The 22,020-nt window shown below is 40.7% G+C and overlaps 1 protein-coding gene across 1 annotated transcript; it reads right to left on the bottom strand.

The window, feature by feature from the left end:
- Positions 1–1,943: 1,943 nt before the first annotated feature.
- On the bottom strand, positions 1,944–19,497 carry EIF3M (eukaryotic translation initiation factor 3 subunit M). The gene is made up of 11 exons (XM_058546198.1): positions 19,396–19,497; positions 17,381–17,513; positions 16,292–16,430; positions 15,886–16,009; positions 15,634–15,728; positions 9,586–9,669; positions 8,537–8,636; positions 7,839–7,920; positions 3,585–3,728; positions 2,594–2,654; positions 1,944–2,140 (listed from the first exon to the last, which is right to left on the bottom strand). Exons 1-11 carry the CDS (start codon positions 19,435–19,437, stop codon positions 2,020–2,022), a joined length of 1,125 nt encoding a protein of 374 aa, XP_058402181.1. The 5' UTR covers positions 19,438–19,497; the 3' UTR covers positions 1,944–2,019.
- Between the last annotated feature and the right edge of the window lie 2,523 nt (positions 19,498–22,020).

The raw sequence follows: 22,020 nt of genomic DNA, 5'->3' as shown, positions 1-22,020 counted from the left end.
CAAAATGTTTAATGGTGGTTGGACTCTTGGGTAAGTTTAATGTAATTCTTATCCTGTTGCATATTTCTAAAACGTAATATTCCCTTTTAAGAGAAGATTTTATCTGGGACTCTATCTCAGAAGACCATCAAAGACTGTTTTCAAGAAATTAACTCAAATTTATTTTTGATAGGGATAAATTAGAAACAGATGTTTGCGGGCCTGCCCGGTGGCTTAGCGGTTAAGTGCGTGCGCTCCACTACTGGCAGCCTGGGGTTCGGATCCCGGGCGCGCACCGACGCACTGCTTCTCCAGCCATGCTGAGGCCGCGTCCCACATACAGCAGCTAGAAGAATGTGCAACTATGACATACAACTATCTACTGGGGCATTGGGGGGGGCGGGGGGGAAGGAGGAGGATTGGCAATAGATGTTAGCTCAGAGCCAGTCTTCCTCACACGCACACACACACACAAAAAAAAACACATGTTCAATAATAGTAAATTATCACATCCATAAAAGGAAGTATTTTGCAGCACTGACAATTGCTTATAAGAAATTTTAATGATCTAGTAAACAACTCACAGAAGGAAAAACCAAGATATGAAATTCTATAGAATGAGTACATATGCTAAAAATAGAAAACAAGACTAGCACCAAACAATATCAAAATGTTGACAGGTCTCTCTGGATAGTGGATTACTAGTGATTTTTAGTTTCTTTATACTTTTCTCTATTTCTAAATTTGCAATATTTTATCATCAGAAAAAAACCTTAAAATGAAACACATTTTCTAACACAGTATTCTAAGTATGACCCAGTGCAGCGCCTTGGGAACAGGCCGACTTCCAAATGCCTCGTTGCCCTTCCTGTCTCTCTGACAATGGTACTCAGAAGCGTGAGCAGAGACATGAAGGAAAAGGTGGTTTTTATGTGGCAGTTTACTTCTGTTAGCATTTTTCATTTTCCCCTGGCTTTGATAGAAGATACAAAATAGAGACATGTTTGGGAAGGGAGGGGAGTAGAAGACAAAACAGATTTTTATCTGCACTGTTTTAAGTATCTTTTCTTTCAATGTAAGCTCGAGACCTTTTATAAAAACGTCTGTGGTATCCCTGGAATCTATTAGGGATCTTGAAGAGCTACTACATAAGCCTACAAATTCAATGCACATTTTAGTTTTTGGTGCCATAATTAAGTACTAAGATAGTTGTTGGAAATTAGCCAAGAAAATGGTGGCTTTATCACATACTCATAATTGCAGAGGCTTAAGCATTTCCTTTAAACTATTTTGTTGATGACTATTTAGAAAGGTGAGTAATAATTTCAATGGTAAAAGTTTGGTCCTTCCTAGGTGAAAATAAAGCCTCTGAAATCAACTCTGCTACGAAGCCATTTCCAGGGAATCAAGATTAAAGATACCGATTCTACTGGTGAAGATGACTGGCAGAGCCTGATAACAAATCAAATAAATGAAATTGAAAAGTTCCTAAGCTTAGAAAACAACCACCAACCTAAAAAAAGAAAAGCAGAAGAGATGTTGGAAAAAACACCAGATGAAAATAATGCTTCGATAAATGTTTTCAGGGGTGAACTGATTTAACTGAAGTATCAATGTGGTTTTGACTAGAACAAAATGACTGTTACATCCTAAGCTTCACATTTGTACTTCTCCAACTTTTTCTGATGTAATAAATTATATTACTATTATGTTTTCACTCAGCAAATGCTTCATTTAAGATAGCTAAGATGGCAAAGTCTGCAGTTAGCATCTAGTTCACCTTAATTAAATTTGTCTTTCCTCCATAGATCCTTTCATCAGAGCTCTTGTTGCAACTTCAAAACCCTTTCTTACAGAACACAACTTACCTGTTAGACACAGTGACCCTCTGTAACATATTAGTTTGTATCCTCTGAAGATTGTGATTTCTTTTAAATTTGAGACAATAAATGTCAAGGCTATAGTCAAATTTCAATTTATAATGTTTTACTATGATTTAGATTTTTTTCCAAAATGAACAAAATTATATAGCATAAAAATTCAGGTATCAGAAAGACTCAAAAGGCTGTTTTTCACTTTGTTCAGGTTTTGTTTCCAGGCATTAAGTGTGTCGTACAGTTGTTGCCACTGCTGTTTTCCAAATGTCCGATGTGTGCTATGACTAAAAATTGAAAATAAACAAAGTTACTAGTCAACCTTTTATTCTCTGGTATTCTTTACAATACTACACACTTGCATCTAGTAAAAGCAAGATTAAATATACATAAAAGACATAATTTAGAATCGTAAGAGAATTAGAAGCTTATTTTTTAAAAATCTTTACCATATTGATCTTAAACCTTCTGTTTTCCTGAACTACATAAACCAGACACAAAAGTCATTAGTATTCTAGCCAGTGCTAAGCCATTAAATGAAATGTGCTGGAAAATAGGACTCTTTCATTAAATAAGCTAATCACATTCAGTCTGAACTTTAATAAAATTATGATAAATAGCAACTATTTAACTACTGTCAACTGATAAGAAAACCACCTTGGTTCTCTAAACATTTAGTGAAATAATCAGAACAAACTAAATTTGTCTACAACACGCTGCAAAGTATTAAAGTGTCTTACCTGACAACAACTTTTCTCTGGGTCTGATCAATTTTGCAATAGACCATCTTAGTTCTTACCGCTGAAAAAAAATGTTTCACATGATGTGTTACATGGAAAATTCCCAAGAAAAACAGTCTAAGGTATACGTATTTCTAAAGAAACTGACCAAGTCACAGTTTTCCAACATTATTTTACAGACTAACTCTTTCAATCTACTAACGAGCACAGCACTATGATGTGACCAAGAGGAAGGCCACACGTTGTCCCTTGGTTGCTGGGCCAGTCTGTCTAAACATCACACCGTTTTCATCAAGAATTCGAGGTGTTCTCCCCTACACTCACATATGGGGGGAAAAACTAATTTCCTAATAAGATATTACTTCTTTATAGGATTGTCTGAGACTTAGAGCATTAGAAAGAAACCATGTCAACAGTTCTGCACATTTTATTAATCTTAATTAAATCTATCCAACTTTCAAACTTAAAAAGCTCAGAAAAAATTCCGGATTAACAGTTAAATCACTTTATAACACAACTGTTGGGGAAGAAGTTCCTGTTTCTAGGCCAACCATAAAAACTGATAATGGTTAACATTTGCAGATCATTTACTATGTGCAGACACTGGGCTAAGTACTTCACCTGCATTAATTCATTTAATTCTCACAACCACAAATTAACTCCCACATTCCTGTTTCATAGGGGAAGACCTGGTCTGAAACCCAGGTATGACACTAAAATCTAGGTTCTTAACTACTAAGGTATACTGCGCCTAAAGGCCTTTGTTCTATATGATTTCAAGGGATAGAACAAACACCAAAAACCACACAGCAATTTCTATTTCCACTGAATTTTCACTCTATTACAAATATAATCTGCAAAACTACTAATACACGTTTGCTACAAAAGAATCCAGCTTTGTTAGCATAAGGCTCAGTTTCAAGATTAAAAATCTGTTCCATGGGGTAGAAGAAACTCAAGAAAAAAAATGAAAACCTTCTAATCGTCTCACCATCAATAACAAATGCTTCAACATCATCAGCTCCAATCTGAAGTTCTTGTTGCATTGTGTCAAAAGAAATTTCTTTATTTTCCACTGCCATTCCCATAAAAGTGAGTAGTCTCATTTTTGCCATATTCTGTTCATGTAATAGGCCTGAATAACACAGTAGTGAAGCCTGATGAGTATCCATGCTAATTAAAGACCTGCACAATTACAACTCTCGTGTTCAACTGTGGAAATCGTGTTTGAGCACTGTTTATAATTTTGATAAAGCTTCTTATATTCGCAAACCATAAACTGACCCCTAATTAAATTATGGAGTATTTAAAATCATTTCTCTAGAACTACATTTTTTTATTACTATAGTGCCACAGATGATAGGTTCAAAGTTAAGAGTGGGCTATAAAACAGTATTTTTAGGCCCTAAACGTTTTGTACATTTTAAATTTTTTGTATTTATACATTTTAGGAGATAAAATATACAAAGTATATTTCATAAGAACATTTTTATTTAATTGAATTACTTGAGCTTATTTTTACTAATAGCTCTCCATGAAACACAGGATTCCCTACCTACCTACAATTTGTTCTGTGTCAGTATTACCGGTAAAGTTTTAAAATATTTTCATATACATTCAGTTATGAAAGCATTCCACTTCCCTTCAGGTAACTTTGGATTAAAATGATTAGTACTAGATAAATAGTACCATTAACAGTGGTACTCGTTCTTTGTAAGGAAAAAGTAGAAAACTGTACAAATAATGCAAATTTTGCCTTATGATTTCTAACGAAACATGCTATTAAAATTATTCAGATCACAACTGTTAGACCTAAAAGGAAACTTAACAAGTTACCTAATCATGATACTTTCACTTTAAAAAACAATGCAACTGAAGAGCAAAGAAGACTTATAGTCAGTCACAGAGTGGCAGTACTAGGCCTAGAAAATAGGTTCATTTATAAAATAAACTAGAAATACAAATAAATATTTACAAATCCTGAATATCCAAATTATTACCCATTCCTAAGTAGAAGCTGAATTATAACACATCATATATACTTGATTTGATGCTAACTTACTAATTATAAAAACAAGTTTCTAATAATCTAGCATTACAATGTTCCTTTTCTCTGAACTTTCAAATTATGTAAACTCAGCAAATGCTCGATCATGTGCCTTAAAGCTTAAGTTTGTATTATTAAAAAAGTTCTAAGCATTCCATAAATAAATTTGAAATTTATAACATATATTAGCAGAAGACTAGGAAAGCCCATTAATATAGGACATAATAATCTGCTAATTAGCTATAATTATGATTGCAGGCTATTTGGCACAGATTCAACAAAAACATGATCATCATAACTCAAATGAATGAGGTACACAAGTAAGTATTGCTACCCGGATTTAATGGAAATCTACAAGCATCAAAAAATCAATTAGTGCACATTAACCCTAATTAACAAATGCAAATTAGATGCTGATTAACTTTCTGAAGCAAGAAGGTAGCAACTGGCTAATACCAGATTACATGTGGACATGTTAGGGCAATTCAGTTGACACAAGATAATGCTACTATTGGCCCAAGTTGTCAGTGTTAATAAAACAAAGTGTTTTGACAAACTGATGACACCTGTGGAATCTAGACATTTGTAACCATATTTCCAGCTGTAATAAATACATCTAAAGCCAAAAATATACACATTAAACACGTTGTCCCCAAAGCATCTTTTACAAACAAATTTCTAACGAAGGATTGCTAATTTGCATAGATGTTCAAGAAACAAAAGACAAAAGAGGGAATTTGATTTCCAGTTGGCACAATAAATTAAATACTATGTTTTTCCTATCACAGAGAACAAATACTAAAGATTTTTTCTCAATATTTGCAAATACAAGAAAATTTCTTAATATTTCCACTTCTATGGGCATATACAGTTCTTTTTCAATATGATAAAATGATGTAAACTCCTAAAATTTCTAAGATATAATTAAAAATTCTCTTGAAATTAAATTTATTTTACTGCTACTCTTTGAGCAGTTACAAGCTTACCATAAATCAAGACACTTATCAGAGAAATGAAGATTATTTCTAGAATGAATTATGTAAAACCATTATCTATCTTACATGTGGAAACCTGCATTAAAAATATTTCAATTTGATGTTTCAAGTCACTACTTAAAAACAAAGCAAACGTCAATTGAGCCTTTAGGACTCTTGTTCTCAAAATCAAACTATTAAGCCAGTGAGGTAGGAGTTCAAGACTTGTAGGAAGCTGTGCTTTGTTTTATGAAACGGGAATAATACCTTCAAAGAGGGAGTCACAGTGTTTTGTGTCATATTTCAATTTTAAAGTTATAAAAAAATCTAATTTTATGGAAACATTTATTCATTACTAATATGTCAAAACCTTAATGCAGTAATAAAAAAATGTGCATCACTGAGCAATTTCTGCATTGTCACTGACCTGTCTTGAAGTGCTGCAATATAGAAAACGTAATTTTAATGCAGTAGCTTATGAACCAGTGCTCCTTTGAAACAGTCAATTACACATCAACGGGGGAGTGTCCAAGTGTTAATTACTACTCCTTTTCCCTGGTGCGCAAATGAAGAGGTTGCTGACATTCACATTCCATCACACAGCTTCACGCCACAAAACAATTAACTGGGACAGAATGTGGTTTTCTGGGTCTAGTGCACCTGGCAAAGCATTCTACACAAACACACTTGCATCTACTTTATCTCAGTGTATTTCAAATGCCTTATCATATTCAGAATAATTCAATCTTCCCCAATTCCAATGGCTGCACAAAATTTACAGGTGACAGAAATTAATGATTACCAAACTCAGGACTAACAGTATAATCACAGTAGATAGATAAATGTATTCTTTATCTACATCTGAAACAACCAGGAAGACTAACAATTCAATTTTAATATGGAAAATACAACCAACCTCTAATGTACTTTGATTACTGCCTAGTAGGAAAACAAAGCACCTTAGTTTCATATTTGATTTCACTCCCAAAAAACTTTTTTGTTTTTAGAACAATTTAAACCTGTTCAACTAAAGATTTTCTAAGCTAAAAATGTGCTCCAGAAGGAAAATACTGAATATATATGGAGTTTGTTCAATGAGGATGAGTAAGATTCAGTTCAATTTGGCAAACATTTACTGAGCTCTGCTGCTCTAGAAAGAAAAGCTCAAAGACAAAAATCATAAAGCTAAGACTTACTGTGCTGTCTTCAACAAACTATTTCTCCTATTGTGTAAAGTCACTACAACTCCATTTCAAATTCCATCTACAGGTTCACTTACATCTTCTTAGCAATACTGTATATTTCTGTAATTTGTTAATGGGGGGAGGGAGGATGCACCAAGCAGAAAATACTGTATTAGAGGGGAAAAAAACTATTTCTGTTACAATTATGTGACTATGGCTTAAAAAAAAAAAACACAAATATAAATCACCATGAATCTAAGGAATAAGGTCTTTTACAAAGAAACAATTTTACTTTAAACAATAAGGTTTAAAGTACCTTTAATCATCAAATTTTGTCAGCTCTTAAAATGAGTACAGTTGTGCACCATATAACAATATTCTGGTCAATGAGGGACCGCATATACGACAGTGGTCCCATAAGATTAGTACCATACAGCCTAGGTGTGTAGTAGGCTGTACTGTCTAGGTGTGTGTAAGTCACTCTATGATGTTCACACAACGATGAAATCACCTAACGATGCAGTTCTCAGAACACATCCCCATCATGACTGTACTTCTAAAAATCTCCATTATGATCAAAGTAATGGTGATCCTTTAAAGTTGCTTTTCTACTCCATCTCCCATTCCAAAATTTTAAAAACACATAAATCAATGGAATTATTTCTATCTGAATCTCTCTCAGCACCTGCTTCTTGCTAGAACTTGACCTCAGAGAATCACGTAGAATAGAGCTGGAAGGGCCCAAAGTCCAAGCAGCTCTTACAGAGAGAAGAAAAGGCCCAGGTTTTCTGACTCCTAGTTTCATGCTTTCCATCACAAATGCTACCCCCGATACCTTCCTGGTTTCTGACTCCCAACTCATTCTGAGTCATCTTTTCAACTGTCCACCTGTGTTTGTTGCTGTTCCATCGTACACCCATCAGGGTAATCTACACACAAGGCCACGATCGTGTCTGCTGGACCCCACAGGACACAAGAGGTCTAAGAGAGCATGATCCCACCTCTCTCTACCCCTCCAAAGAATAAACCCCAAAACTTACCAAGTGAATCAATGAAGTCTTTATTATTCTGATAAAACTTGACATATGATGCCAATTTAGCACTCACAAAAATGGTTAAAAGCTATACAGAAAGAGACAAAAAAATAAAGAGAATATTCAATACAGAATCACGATTTATACTCAAGATATTTTTAAGACACTGACTCCCAGCAATAAAACTAACTCTCTACATTTCTTTCAGTGCAAAAATTTCCATCTGTTTGCTTAAATCACCGTCTAAACTATTTGCTTTCTTAAGACTCACCAGTGAATATAGTGAGCTCTAAATGATCTACCCCAAAAGATGGTGGTAATAGCACAGTACAAATGGAAAATAATCCAAAATGCATTTAGACTTGCAGTTGAGAAGTGCATTCATGTGTTTTTAAATATCAGATTTAGCTTCCTCATGGGGCTAGCTGACACTATATACTAAAAAGAAATTTGTATCATCTAAGTTCATAATGGCTGGGCAAGTGAGCAGATGAAGGAAAGGGAGACAGAACAAGAGTGTGTCCGGTGGCTGGAGAAAAACTGCTCCCAAATTTCAGTCTACTCCTGATATAAGAAGAATAAATAGTTCTCTTTTCAGATCTCTCTAACAGGCATGTTCATTAATACAAAGAAAAAGAGTTCTGCTTTAGTATGTTAGATTTAGGAAAAGAGAACATTTTTCATAGTAAGGATAAACTACTTACATCATGAATAAGCTCGCCTTCCAAAAACTTGACTGGTTTTAAAGTAAGAAGATGGTCAAAAAGAAATGCGTTTGGATCTTTCAATGCTCGTACAATACACCTTAATCAGAAAACAAAAATCCAAGCTCAGTCTTGACATTCAGGTACTTTTCAGACTGCAAATATATTTAATTCAGTAAAATATCTAAGAGTTCAATATACATGGCATAAAAAAAGGTACAGATTGGGGTTAAAACAAGCCAATAAATCTATTTATCAGGTATATCTGCTTTAATAAAATAATAAAATAGCTGTAGACAAAAACACAGCTGGAGAGAAAGCACCACCCAAGTAATCAAAGAATGAAGACAGCAGCAGCAGCATCCACCACACGCCAGACACTGAGGTGGGTGCTTGCCTGCATCGCCTCATTTAACTCTCATGCCACCCTGAGACATACAGTACTACCACACCCTCACGTTATCTATCAGTGATGAAGCAGGCTCAGAAAGAACTTGCCCAACCAGTGCTAAGTAAGTGGTGGAGTATTTGAATGCAGGCAATCTGACCTCAGAGTCAAAGATCTTCCCCCTAACCACCCTTTCTACCAACACCTACCACATCCAGATCCTCCGGAAGCCATAAACCTGAAGAAGTTATCACAATTTCCATTTCAGAGATTTAAAAAACTGATTCTATTCTTATTGCTACTAAGTAGACTTAGGACTGTGCAAAGTCATTACTCTCATTAGCGATGGGCTAATTTTTAGCAAGCCCCCAACTTTTCCTCATCTATATACCTTAAGGTAAAACTGACCCAAGATTAGGTTCTACTTCTCAGGAATTATCACTCCCATACCAGCAACACCCCAAACAGCAAACACCCTGTGGCTATTTCACATGCAATCTATGGTTCTTCCAATGTCAAATCTTGAATTTTAATATCTACATTAGAAACACCACAGAGCCCACAGTATCAAGTGGATTTGGATCACTGGTGGATGGGAACATGATTCCAGCTACACGAGTGAATACTGCAGCAGTCATTCGCACAATGTGTTGACTGTTACCTGTGGGCGTCAACTCGAGCCTGGGAAGCGTTGTCCTCCGTGTAACTTCCTAGCAACTCCACCATGACCTTCGAGGCAGCATCGCTAAAGAGAAATACTGCTTTAGGAATTTCAGAATATCACTACTGCCATTCATTCATTCAAAAATATTTACTAAGTGCCAAGTACTGTGCTGATGATACGTCCAATGGTGACCAAGCGAGACACGGTCCCAACTCTACAGGAAAAGTCATTGAACCTTCCTTCTAGTAGGAAAGACAGATAATTAACGAAAAATAACAACCAACAGTAAGTGCCATGAAGGATAGTGATGTAACGGAGTAACAAGTGCAGAGACAGGAAAGAGAAGGCTGCTTCACAGAGAACTAACAGGGAAAAGTCTCTCTGAAGAAATGAAGGATGTAAAACAACTGGTCATGAAAAGCACGGGAGGTGGAAGGAGGGGATTAGACGCTGCTGTCCAGGCAGACAGAAGACCAAGTACACAGGCCTGAGGTGGGAGAAAAGCTTTGTGTCCTAGAGACTGCACAGTACGGCTGAAGTTGAGCAAACACCAAATATTTAAATAACTTCACTAAAGCTATCCTTCCAATTAAATTATCTTTAAAATTATGTAATCAATTTTAACTGTAGTAAAAGGCACAAATAACTAAACACATTCATTCAATTTGAACTCTTAGAAAATGTTTATTTTCACTCTTCATTTCTTCCTTTAAACTGATGAATCTTCAGTCAGTTACAAAAAGCTTTACTAAGCAGGGGGTGTTTTTCTTTTTTCATTTTCTACAAACTTTTTTCCCCCACATCTGGATTCAACCCAGGTAAAATCAGTAAGAGCTCTATCATTTATTTTAAAAACTTAAATAGTATTCTAAAACTTCCTACAAAACTAAGGTTTATTAAAATATATAAATATAATTACAGGAGTGGTAATACAGTGATAACTAACAATTCAAAGAAAAGTTTTACGAAAAACTACGTTTTACTCATGTTAATCAACTTGTTCCACGTGGCAAGCATAGGCACAGGACACTCACTCAAGATCCTCGTACCAGCTAAAGAAACCTGAATTCACAAAGATCAGAGAACATGATCCATTTAAACTGCACCGTATCTGACATATAATGAGGGCTCAAGAAAATGTTTCACAATCTGCTCTCATCAACCACCAATACAAACAAAGTCATGAAGAGGCACCAATAAATGTAAGAATTTTTACTAAAAGGGCAAGGCCAATCTCAGAATTCTATTTAGAAGTGGGAAAAAAACCAGAGATTTTCTGTGTAGTAGGCAAAAAAACAAATCTTAACATTTATCAGCAGCATGACAGAAATTAAGTGTTTAATTAACCATCCTCTTCCGGTTCCCTAAATGAGGGTAGCGTTCATCCATTCATGTGCCCAACACCTTGGGAATACAATGGCTGACAGACAAGGTTCCTAGTCTTCACTGAGACTACGACTCACAAAGTCCTTAACAAAGGGTGTTAAGTGCCATGATAAAGGTAGAGGGTGCTGTAGAAGGCAGGCACCAACCTAAACACGGGAGGAATGTTTCAGGCAGAGAAACAAAGCTGGGTGTAGGTCTAGACCAATGGGAGGCAAACTTTCTGTAAAGGGCCAGACAGTAAGTATTTTAGGCTTTGCAGGCCCTATGGCTCTGCTGCAACCACTCAAGTCTGGGCAAAGGGAGCCACAGACAATGCGTGAATGAGGAAGTATGGCTGTGTTCCAATAAAATTTTATGGTCACTGAAATGTGAATTTCATACAATGTTCACATGTCATGAAATATTCCTTTGATTTTTTCCTCAGCCATTTAAAAATGTAAAAACCATTCTTAGCTTGTGGGCCATAAAAAAAAACAGGAGCCAGCACCTGGGAGGGGTCCAGACTGGGAAAGAGCATGGTGTTTCTGTAATGACACAGGTTCACTGTCCAGAATGTGATAACCAAGAGGAAGGGTGTGGTGTGGTATGTGCGAACAAGTGAGAGAAACGGAGGGAAAGAATATCCATATAAACAAAGCTAAGTTTTTGTAGTTTGTCACCGTACCCTATGGAAGTGGCAAGATGATGATAATCACATTCACAAGCCATGCTACGGCAAGAATCCATGTTGCAAAGGACTTAATGCCATACTTAGAAGTTTGTACTTTATGCTAAAGAAAATGAAAACCCAGAGAATGATATGCTCAAATTTTTGTTTCACAAAATCACTGTGATGGCAGACTGGAAAAAATAAACAGATCACTTCAAGATGTCTTGCTTAGAAACAGAGAGACTAATTTAGAGGGAGAAAATGATAAATTCATCTTGGTCACACTGAGTCTGAGGCATGTATGGGCCACATTCAAGGAGAACAGGTAGAAAGCAGCTGGACATCAAGACCTGAAGCTCAGGAGAGAAGCCTGAGTTAGAGACAGGGATTCTCCTTCAGAAGATGACAGAAGCCACGGGAAGAGGTAAGATGACCCCAGAGAGGGAACAGAGGGAGACAAAGGTCCTTGGCCCAATTCTTGAGTGGTACCAGCATTTAAGGGAGCAGAGGGAGCATTTACAAAGGTGTCTGAGAATGAACTGCCCAAGAGGTTGGAGAAAAACAAGGAGTGGTGTCACCTAAGTCGAGGGAAGTTTCTGTGAGGGAAGGGGTACCAGTCACATGCTGTTGAGAGGTCAAGGAAGACAGCAACTATAGAGTGACCACTGGACTGCATCTGTTCTTAAAAATGAAGGAACCAACACTCAAATACTGGAAACTAATTTTCACAGCATCAGAACACTGGGACAAAGCCAGGGATTTTATACTTGCCAAGTGTTTTAAAATATTTTAATCTAAATGCTATGGGAAGGGCATACTCTCTAGTTCCATAAACCACCACTTCATATTGTCTTACATCTCTGCTTCTTGTAGCCACTGTTTTTGCAACATGTTTATACTTCAGAAATAGTCATTCATCCAACAAATATATACTGAGTGCCTACCAGTGTCAGACACTGTTCTAGTAACGAACCAAAGTCCCTACCCTTGTGAAACTTACACTCTAGTGGGGACAGACAGACAGTGAACATCAGAATATAGCCTGTTAGTAGTAAGTGCAATGGGGAAATAATGAAATGAGGATGAGGGAAAAAAGCAATTTGGGGGTGGGGGGATATGCTATATACACAGACAGCCAGAGAAGGCCTTTCTGATGAGGTGACAACTGAGCAGATTTGAAGGAGGGAAGGAGCCACGTGGGTGCCTGGGAGGAGAGTGTTGCAGGAAGAAATGCAAGTACCAAGACTCTGGAGCCGGCTTTGCCCTTCACTCTGAATGAAGCCACTGGAGGGTTCTGAGTAGAGGGGAACCATAACCTGACCCTCCATATTAAACACAACTTTCTGGCAGCTATATTAAGAACAGACTGTAAGGGAACAAGGCTCAAAATGGACTGGTTAAGAGTAAGAAAGATGTAAGAAATTAACAGTAGCTTAGACATGGTCGCAACGGAAGCAGTGAGAAGTTGGACTTTCGATTTATCATAGCTGACAGGATTGGCCATTGATTAGACGTGGGGTAGGAGACAAGAGAGGAATCAAGGATGAATCCCAAGTCTTGTTTTTGAGCAACGGGAAGCACAGAAATGGCATTTCATGAATTGGAGAAAACAGAAAGAGCAGATGTAGAAGGAAAAATCAGTGATTCACTTTTGCAGATGTCAAGCTTGAAATGCCTTTTAAATATCTGGAGACGTAAACAGGAATGGATATTAGGAGTCCAAGGGAGCAACACAGGAGAGCATCGGCACATAGCTAGTATTTAAAGGCAGAGACTAGGGCCAGCCCGGTGGCACAAGCGGTTAAGTACGCGCGCTCCGCTTCGGTGGCCCAGGGTTTGCCGGTTCGGATCCCAGGCGTGCACCGACGCACTGCTTGTCAAGCCATGCTGTGGCGGTGTCCCATATAAAGTAGAGGAAGATGGGCACGGATGTTAGCTCAGGGCCCATCTTCCTCAGCAAAAAGAAGAGGATTGGCATGGATGTTAGCTCAGGGCCGATATTCCTCACACAAAAAAAAATAAACAAAGGCAGAGACTGACATAGCGCTCAGGCAGTAGTGGGCTCACCGGGTGCCCTGGGGGCATCTGGACCGCGGGAGCTGCTGTCATTGTTCCAATGATGGGAAGGCACCATGGGCATTTTATCAGGGATGATGAGTGTCCCGCAGGGAACCTAACAATCTAGCAACACAAAGAATCGTCCCACCCAGAATGCATTTGGCACTCAGCCTCCCTCACAATCACAGCAAAAAACACAAATGACGTGGACAGGGAATGAAGGTAACAGAGCAGAAATGTCCCAGGATTGAGTTATTCCAATGTTTAGAGAAGATGAGAAGGAACCCACCAAAGGGAGCTATATGAATGAAGTCAGAAAAGAAATCAAGAGAAAGGAGCCCCTAAAGCCAGCTGAAGAGGAAAGAGCAGTCATCTGTGCAAAGGCAGCAGACATTTCCTAATCGTTACCATGGGACATGCCTAGTGCGGCTCAGACGGGTCCTGACGTCCCCTCTCAACATCTGAGGATCAGCCTTGGAATCCTTTAGAATGTTACTTCAGTTACTCCATCTCTGCACATAGCAGACTGAGAACCTACTGATCAGGCACTAGAGAAATCACCACCTCTGATAAGCACTAGACATTCAGAGGGAAACCATAACACTCATTTCAAGATACCGTACCACAAAAAAGACTAACTTCTTAAAACTGAACTCGGAAAAACGAAAAGGATAGTGATAGAAATAATAATAGCCAACATTTACTGAGTGCTTTCTCAATAAGGGAGACACTATTTTAAGAACTTTATGTGTATATCATCTTGTTTCATCTTTTGGACAACCTTATGAGGTTAAGTACTACTACTCTTTCCACTCTGAAGTTGGAAACTGAAGTACAGAGATGGTAAGTAATTATTTACATACAACAAGTAAGAAAGCCAAGATTCGAACCCCAGTGGTCTGACTCCACAACCTGCACATCTAAAGTGTGGATTAAAATATGGATTATTTCTCCAATACTGTTTATGCCCTCCCCATTCGAAATGGTTTTTGTTATAAACTACTTAATCAACACTTCACTGACAACTGGCTGGAATGCTGCCACAAGTGTGCCAGCATGTAACAGACAGTAGCCACCGCTTCAGAATGAAACAGGCTATTAATTCAAGATCCCATCTTATCCTCTTTTATAATAAAACGTTCCAACTTTCACAACAAAAATACAATTTCTTCTTATATTGTTACATTTAAACGGTCTGCAAAAAATTTACATCATTTTATTTAACTTATTAATCTGGTTGATCCGCTGTGATATATTAAACACCCTAGCACTGAAAGCCAGTATAAAAATTGTGCAATAAAACTAAACTGAAGACTGATTACTTTTTCTAAAAGTTTTTAACCACTATGTGAAAAGAGAAATTGAAAAGCTAGGTCAAACAGGCAGGATTACCCTTCAATGCTAATTCTAAAAATGGGGCCAAACTTGTCGTTCAGTGGGCATCCTGAACTGGGTATACAGAGGAACAGATACTTTGGGATGAAGTCTGCTGGGCTGAATACAAGCCTTAGAAACCCAAGGCCCTGTAGAAGCCCCACAGGCACTCATTTAGCACAGTCTATTCCAAAGGTCCATCTCTGGGGCGTTATCATATAAGAAACTTCGATTGCTACACTCTCACCAGCATTAACAAAAACAACAGCACTACCCTGTACTAAGACATCAGAGCACCACTGAATAACTCAGTCTAATGTTACAAGCAGCTTTGGGATTAACAGTTTTACCATTTTTAGAACAAAATCAAGTTTTGCTCTTTATAAAGTTTAAAGACAGAGAAAAACTATTTTAAACTTTGCAGTTATCTTAACTTAGCAGGTAGAATTTACAGAAACAGATTTATAGCAGCTCCGTGGAGAACTAAGTAGGGAATCAGTCACCCTGCTTGTCTTTAAACAGCCCTCACCACTCACGATGCCTGTTAAGTTTTAAGTTGGCTCATTAATTCTGAATACCTTTTCTTACAATCCACAAGTGCCTCATAAAGTAGCCTTAAAAGGGTGTGTTTTTTTTCAGTGGTGAGGTTCCAGTCAGAAATCCATTTTCTAACCTACGATGAGATTGACAAAAGGAAGAAATTTAGTGACAGAGCTAAACATATTTTCACAATTTAAAAGACAACGTTTAAAACACATATGAGCTACTTATTTTAGCTATAATATAAAACTATACTTTTTAGAAGCAGAGTATTACAAATCGTAACTCACTTGATCCAGCTCAGTTGGAATATACTGGATGGCCCCACAAGACGCTGCCACTTTAATGAGGCTGCAATATACTGTATATCTGACAGGAGTATTCTTATCCATCCCATGGAAAAGGTTACTGAGCCTGGTTAACAAACAATAAAACAATGTTTGAGATCAGTAACTATGGTGATTAATTTGAGGATATCTGCTCTCACAACAAACCTGAGACACATACTATTAAATAACTTTACATTACAAGGAGGGAACTGGGGCACAGAAAGGTTAAGTGACTTGTCTAAGGTCACACAGCTAATAAGAGCCACAGCAGACAGCCAAGTTCCAGAATTCTTGCTTTTAATCATTAAATGACAATGATATGAAAAGGACCCCTTGAAAACTGAGCCTCTTTCAAGTCGTAACTTACAATTGCAGTCTCAGAGACGGGCGTTCACCTTCCCGAAATTTGACCAGCTTTTCACACAGGCTTTCAATCAGAGCTTCTTGCTTATCTGGTTCCAGGATCAACAGGAGGGATACCACGCTGTTCATCACACTTTCAACATCTACACGTGAACGGATAACACAACAGTGATACTATCACACTTAATGTATCTAATTAAATATGTATTTCCAGTTTTAATACACCAAAGACCAGTAAACATGAACACTTCAAAAAGATATAATTTGGCTACTGTGAACCAGTTCTAGAGGACACTTTTTCTTCAATGGTGTGCATTATAGTAAAAATATAGCATACATGAATTCAAACTAAACCAGGTCTGTTGTACAGTTAACGTTCAGAAAGCAATTTGTACACTTTATTAAAGAAGAAGGAAATTATTACCTGAGACTTGGTTTTCAACTAGTAAAACTAGTTGAAGGATGATTTACATGTCTATATATACAGTTTCAATTTTTACTAGCAAGATATTCAATCATTTGGAAGTTATTGGTTAGGTCTTAGGCTAGGATGCTTTCCCAACTGAAAAAAACTTTGTACAAATAGAAAATTATTTAGATATAAAAGCTATCAACTTTCTGGTTGGGTCACTAACTTTCGAGTCTAAAATATTAATCATATGCCGAATTTAGTCTCAAATCTTAACTAGAGATTTCAGCACTCCAAATTTTCAAAACGTTTCATTTTATCTCAATAAATAGAGAATCAGCCAAATAAACAGCTTTTAGATTATATCCCATTTGATACTAATCTAAACCTTCTAAAAAGGAAAGAAAAGCTTCATTTTTTCCCTTTAGTTCATTCTGAAATTAACAGTATTTAGTGTGTGCAACAACACACAAACATACCTGATGTAAAAAAGATGTTTTCTCAAAATAGGCTTACTTCACAGGTATAACAGATTAGAATAAACTGAAAGTATGTGCAAAAATAAGATTAAAAACAACAGTGCTTATAAGTTCTAAGGTATAAAACAAATATAATTCACAAGAAAGTTTAAAAAGTAGGTCCTTTATGATCAGTAAGAAATATTACAAAAAATTAAAAACAAACCTTTATCATCTTCCTTCAGACACACATCACAGGCTTCGATAATCTGAGCTAAATCTACATGAAGTCCACCTTCAGAGTTCTCTTCCGAAACTTCAGCTCCTTTAGATTTCAGATAGGCTCGAAGCTCCGCAGCCTGTTGACTCAAATAAGGTTACTATGTATCTACAAAACCACCAACGGCAAAACACACGATCAAGTCGTTCTGCTCTACTTCTGAAGAAACAGATGTAAATACCGTGTTTAACAATGACTTGAAACTACGCGGAAGTGCCTCTCCCCCACCACATGCATCATCACAGCCCCACAGGTTTTCCTCTACAAGACCCAGAAGCTACAAAGACCCACTATGACCCACACGGATCACCTATACCCTGCTGGGCTTCCGGTACACAGCAAAAACCTTTCTAATATAACCCAAAGCCTTTGGGGGTGGGGTGGGGAGCAGAGTTGATCTGACTTGGTAAATTCGATCTGGGTTACTGCTCTCGAGTGTACATAACACAGCTACTTAAAAAAGTTGGAGGCGTTCCCTTGGCAAGAGGGTGTTCATTTGTCAATTACATGTTAGAGAACCTACCTGAGACAAGCATTCTGGATGACACAAAGATAAAACAGATGATGCCTTTGAATGTTGCCTTGAAGAAAATATTTATATCAAATTGGACCTACCATGTAATTAATCTTTTAAAATGCAAAATGCATGTCTGGACCAGAAAGCATCTTTGGACCTATAAAAACAACTACAGCACCGCGTCCAGGTATTTAGGCAGTTTCTACTGTAATGCACATACAATGTTTAATACCTTGTTCTCTTTAGAGCTAGGTATGGCAGCCAAACATGAATGCAAATGGTATTTAAGATGATAAAATGAAGAAGTGAAACAGGGAGAGCTAAGGATACCATTAGAAAATGCATAGGAATCACATTTCCTAAACCCACAAATGTTTGGCCACCTAAGAAAAGTATATGAAGTCTGCAGATAAGACGGTGCTACCTTTTCAGATAACAACACTAACTTCACGTATGAGCTAGTATTACAAACAAGATATATCAGAGGCCACAAAAACACCAACGGAAAGCACGCTTCTTTATGAAGGAAACATACCATGGTCCAAAATCAAGACATTTCTTCAGTCTCTGCTCTGCGGACACAAAGCAAACTTCTAAGACTACTCAGTCAAGTTTACTGTTCCTGGCTGTCATCCTCTCCGGCCACAGCGGCGGCGGCGGGGCACAAGCGAAGGAAAAGAAACAGGGAGCCTCCACCCCATTCCGTAACCCTCGTCACAGAGCACCCGGCCCAAGCTCAGCCGCGCGACTACCGCCTGCGTCCCGAAAGGGACGGCGAGTGGCAGGCGGCAGCACAGCCACCCGGAACGACACGCCGACACCGCAGCCGGGCAGGAGCTCGCGCGTCCACACCCGCGCGCCCGCGCCCGACGCCCGCCGCGCCTCCTTCCCCTCTCCCCTTTTCCCCGCCCCGCCACGGAGCGAACCACACCCGCGGCCCGAACAGCGGTCCTCTCGGAAGCCCCCCGAGACCCCACGTCGGCGGGGCAGCAGGGGCAGCAAGGGCGCGGCGCCGGGAGCCACGTGACAGCGTCCTGCTCCCGACATCACCGGAGCGCGCACCTCGCGCCCAGTCTCGGCCGCCGCAGCCGGACCCCCGTGGGCGACGCGCAGGGCGCCGCCCCGCCCCGCCCCGCCCCAGACGGAGCCCTTAACCGCGAGCCGGGCCGGCCGCCTCCAGCCGCCGGCGCCCGCGACCGGCAAAACCGGCCCTCCGACCCTCTCCGCCGCCCGCCCGCGGCCGCAGGGCCGGGAGCAGACCCCGCGCCCCCGAGCCGCCGGGGACCCGGGCAGGAAGGGCCCGGCGCCGACCGGACCGGCCGCGGGCCTCGGATCAGCGCTGGGCCGCCGGGCGGACACAACTGCGGCCCGAGCGCGCGCCCTGCCCTGGAGCCGCCCTCCCCCCAGGCCCAGCCCGCCCGGGGCCCCGCGGCCGGGCGCACACCTGGTCCTCCTCACTGATGTCGATGAAGGCCGGGACGCTCATGGCGAAGGCCGGCCCGACGACGGTCCACTAGCACACCACGCCGACCGGAAAAGGGAGCTGGGCGGTGCCTCACAACCGCTTCCGGGTCACGCCGCGCAGCTCCTGAGGGGCGGGGTCACTGGGACGGCGGGCCACCCGGGCCAATCGCAGCGCGCTCTGGCCGCGACTGGGGGCGGGGCTGGGGCACGGGGCCAATCCCAGGGCGCGCTCTGGCCCCCTCTCTCGCCCTCCCGCGCCGCCGCCCGCGACCTCTGACCGCTGCAACGGCGCGGCTGACTGTCGTCAGCGTTACCGCCCGCCCGCGGCTCGCTCCCCCGTGACGTTTTAGGCCCGTTTGGTCAACGAGACTCGCTGGTGCTCGGAACAGGTGTTCTCTCTGGCCACGCCCCTCTACCTGCGGGCTCAGGCCGCCCTCGAGCGCCTCGGGCGTGGCTCCCGCCGGGCCGCCTCCCCGTCCCCGCCGCAGGCAGTGTCCCGCGCGGGGACCGTGGTTTTCAGGAGAATCCGCGGCCTCGTCCGGGGTGCGGAGCGCGGCGTCCCCGGGGGCGCGGAGGGCAGCGCGGACGACGGTGTCCGCGGCGGGGCGGGCTCGGTTCCTCCCCGAGGGTGAGGCCCGCGGAGGTTAACGTGTAGCGGGCGGGACGCGGCGAGCGCCGACTGCACCCCGGGAGGGGTGTGTGTGAGCGCGCACGCCCGGTCCTGGAGCGGGCAGAGACGGCTCCGGTGATGCGGGGAGCGGAGCGGGCGCGGGCGGTGCTAGCGAAGAGGCCTGCAGGAGAGCTTCGTGCGGGAGAGGCGAGGAAGGGGCGTGAGGAGGAGGGGCCGGGGCGGACTCGGCCGAGGGGAGGGCAGGACGGAGGGGAGAGAGCCGTGGTCGGAGTTGGGGCTTTGGCTGGTGAGTTGGCGAGCCCGTGACAGGTCTGGAGCGGAAGGAGGAGGACATGGAACTGTTTCTGTGCAGGGTCACTCTGGCAGCTGTGTTGCAAATTGGTGTGAGTTGGGCAAGGGCCAAAGCAGGGAGACTCTTTAGAAAGCGATTGCAGAGGCCGAGCAAGAGAAGACAGTGAGGGGTGGTGAGAAGCTGGTTGGTAAACTGATAAGATTTACTGACAGATCATATACGGGGTATGAGGGAAAAAGGAACTCAAGGTGACTCCAAAGGTTTGGCCTGAATTCCAGCCAACGTCTTCCAATTTTCTGGGGCAGACTATCACCTGCAGCAGTTGCAAGCTTGCCTCTTATTTAAAGGCGGGAGAAAACAGACAAGCAGGCCTTGATACACCCTGAGATGATTATTGTTTAGGAAATTAGGGCAAAGTAAGTTTTAAAAAAAAATGATGGGAAATTCAATAGTAGGAAAAAGAACAACCCAATTTTAATGCAAATTACAAACATAGTGAGATACTGCTACACAGTTACTATGAAAGCTAATTTTTAAAAACCTGACAATACAATAATAAGGATGTAGAGCAACTGGAACTCTAATAAATTGCTGGTAGGGGGCCAGCCCAGTGGCGTAGTGGTTAAGTTCACATGCTCCGCTTTGGGTTTGCAGGTTCGGATCCCGGCACAGACCGATGCACTGCTTGTCAAGCCATGCTGTGGTGGTGTCCCACATAAAGTGGAGGAAGATGGGCACGGATGTTAGCCCAGGGCCAATCTTCCTCAGCAAAAGGAGGAGGATCGGCGTGCAAAATGGTAATGGTAATCAAGACAGTGTGGGATTGACATCAAGATAGACAAATCAATCAAAGGAAGAGAATGGAGAGCTCAGAAGTAGACTCGCACATGTCAATTGATTTTTGACTAAGATGCAAAGGCAATTTAGTCTTCTCAACAAATGGTGCTGGAACAATTCTATATCCATATTTGAGAAAAATGAAATTGAATCCATACCTTATACTAAATGGAAAAATGCACTTAAAATGGATCTTAGACCTAAATGTAAAATATAAAACTATTAAACTTCTAGGAGAAAACATGGAAGAAAGTTTTTGTGACCTTAGGTTAGGCAAAGATATTTTTAGATACATCTCTGAAGGCATGATCCCTGAATGAAAAAAAGTGGTAAACTGGACTACATCAAAATTAAGAACTTCGGCTCTCTGAAAGACACTGCTACGAGAATGAAAAGACAAGCCACAGACTGGGAGGAAATATTGGCAAACAACACGTCTGATAATGACTTGTATCGAGAGTGTATGAATGTATAAAACTCAATAACAACCAATCCAATTAAAAAGTGGGCAAAAAATTTGAACAGGTGGCATCAAACAATACATACAGATATCTGATAAGCACAAGTAAAAATACCAACAGTATTAGTCATTAGGGAGATGAGAATTAAAACTACAATGAGATACCACTATGTACTTACTAGAATATCTAAAATTAAAGGACTGACCATACCAAGTGTTGGCAGGCATGTGTGGGATCCAGAATGCTCGTATACTGCTGCTACAAATGTGAAATGGCACAACCACTTTGCAAAAGAGGGGCAGTTTCTTAAAAAGTCGAACATCCACCTACCCTATGACCCAGATATTCTACCCCTAAATCTTTACCCAAGAGAAATGAGAGGGT

This window comes from Diceros bicornis, chromosome 7 (assembly GCF_020826845.1).
Source record: "Diceros bicornis minor isolate mBicDic1 chromosome 7, mDicBic1.mat.cur, whole genome shotgun sequence".
Classification (NCBI taxonomy): Eukaryota; Metazoa; Chordata; class Mammalia; order Perissodactyla; family Rhinocerotidae; genus Diceros; species Diceros bicornis.
This window is presented reverse-complemented; position numbering and strand designations above follow the sequence as displayed.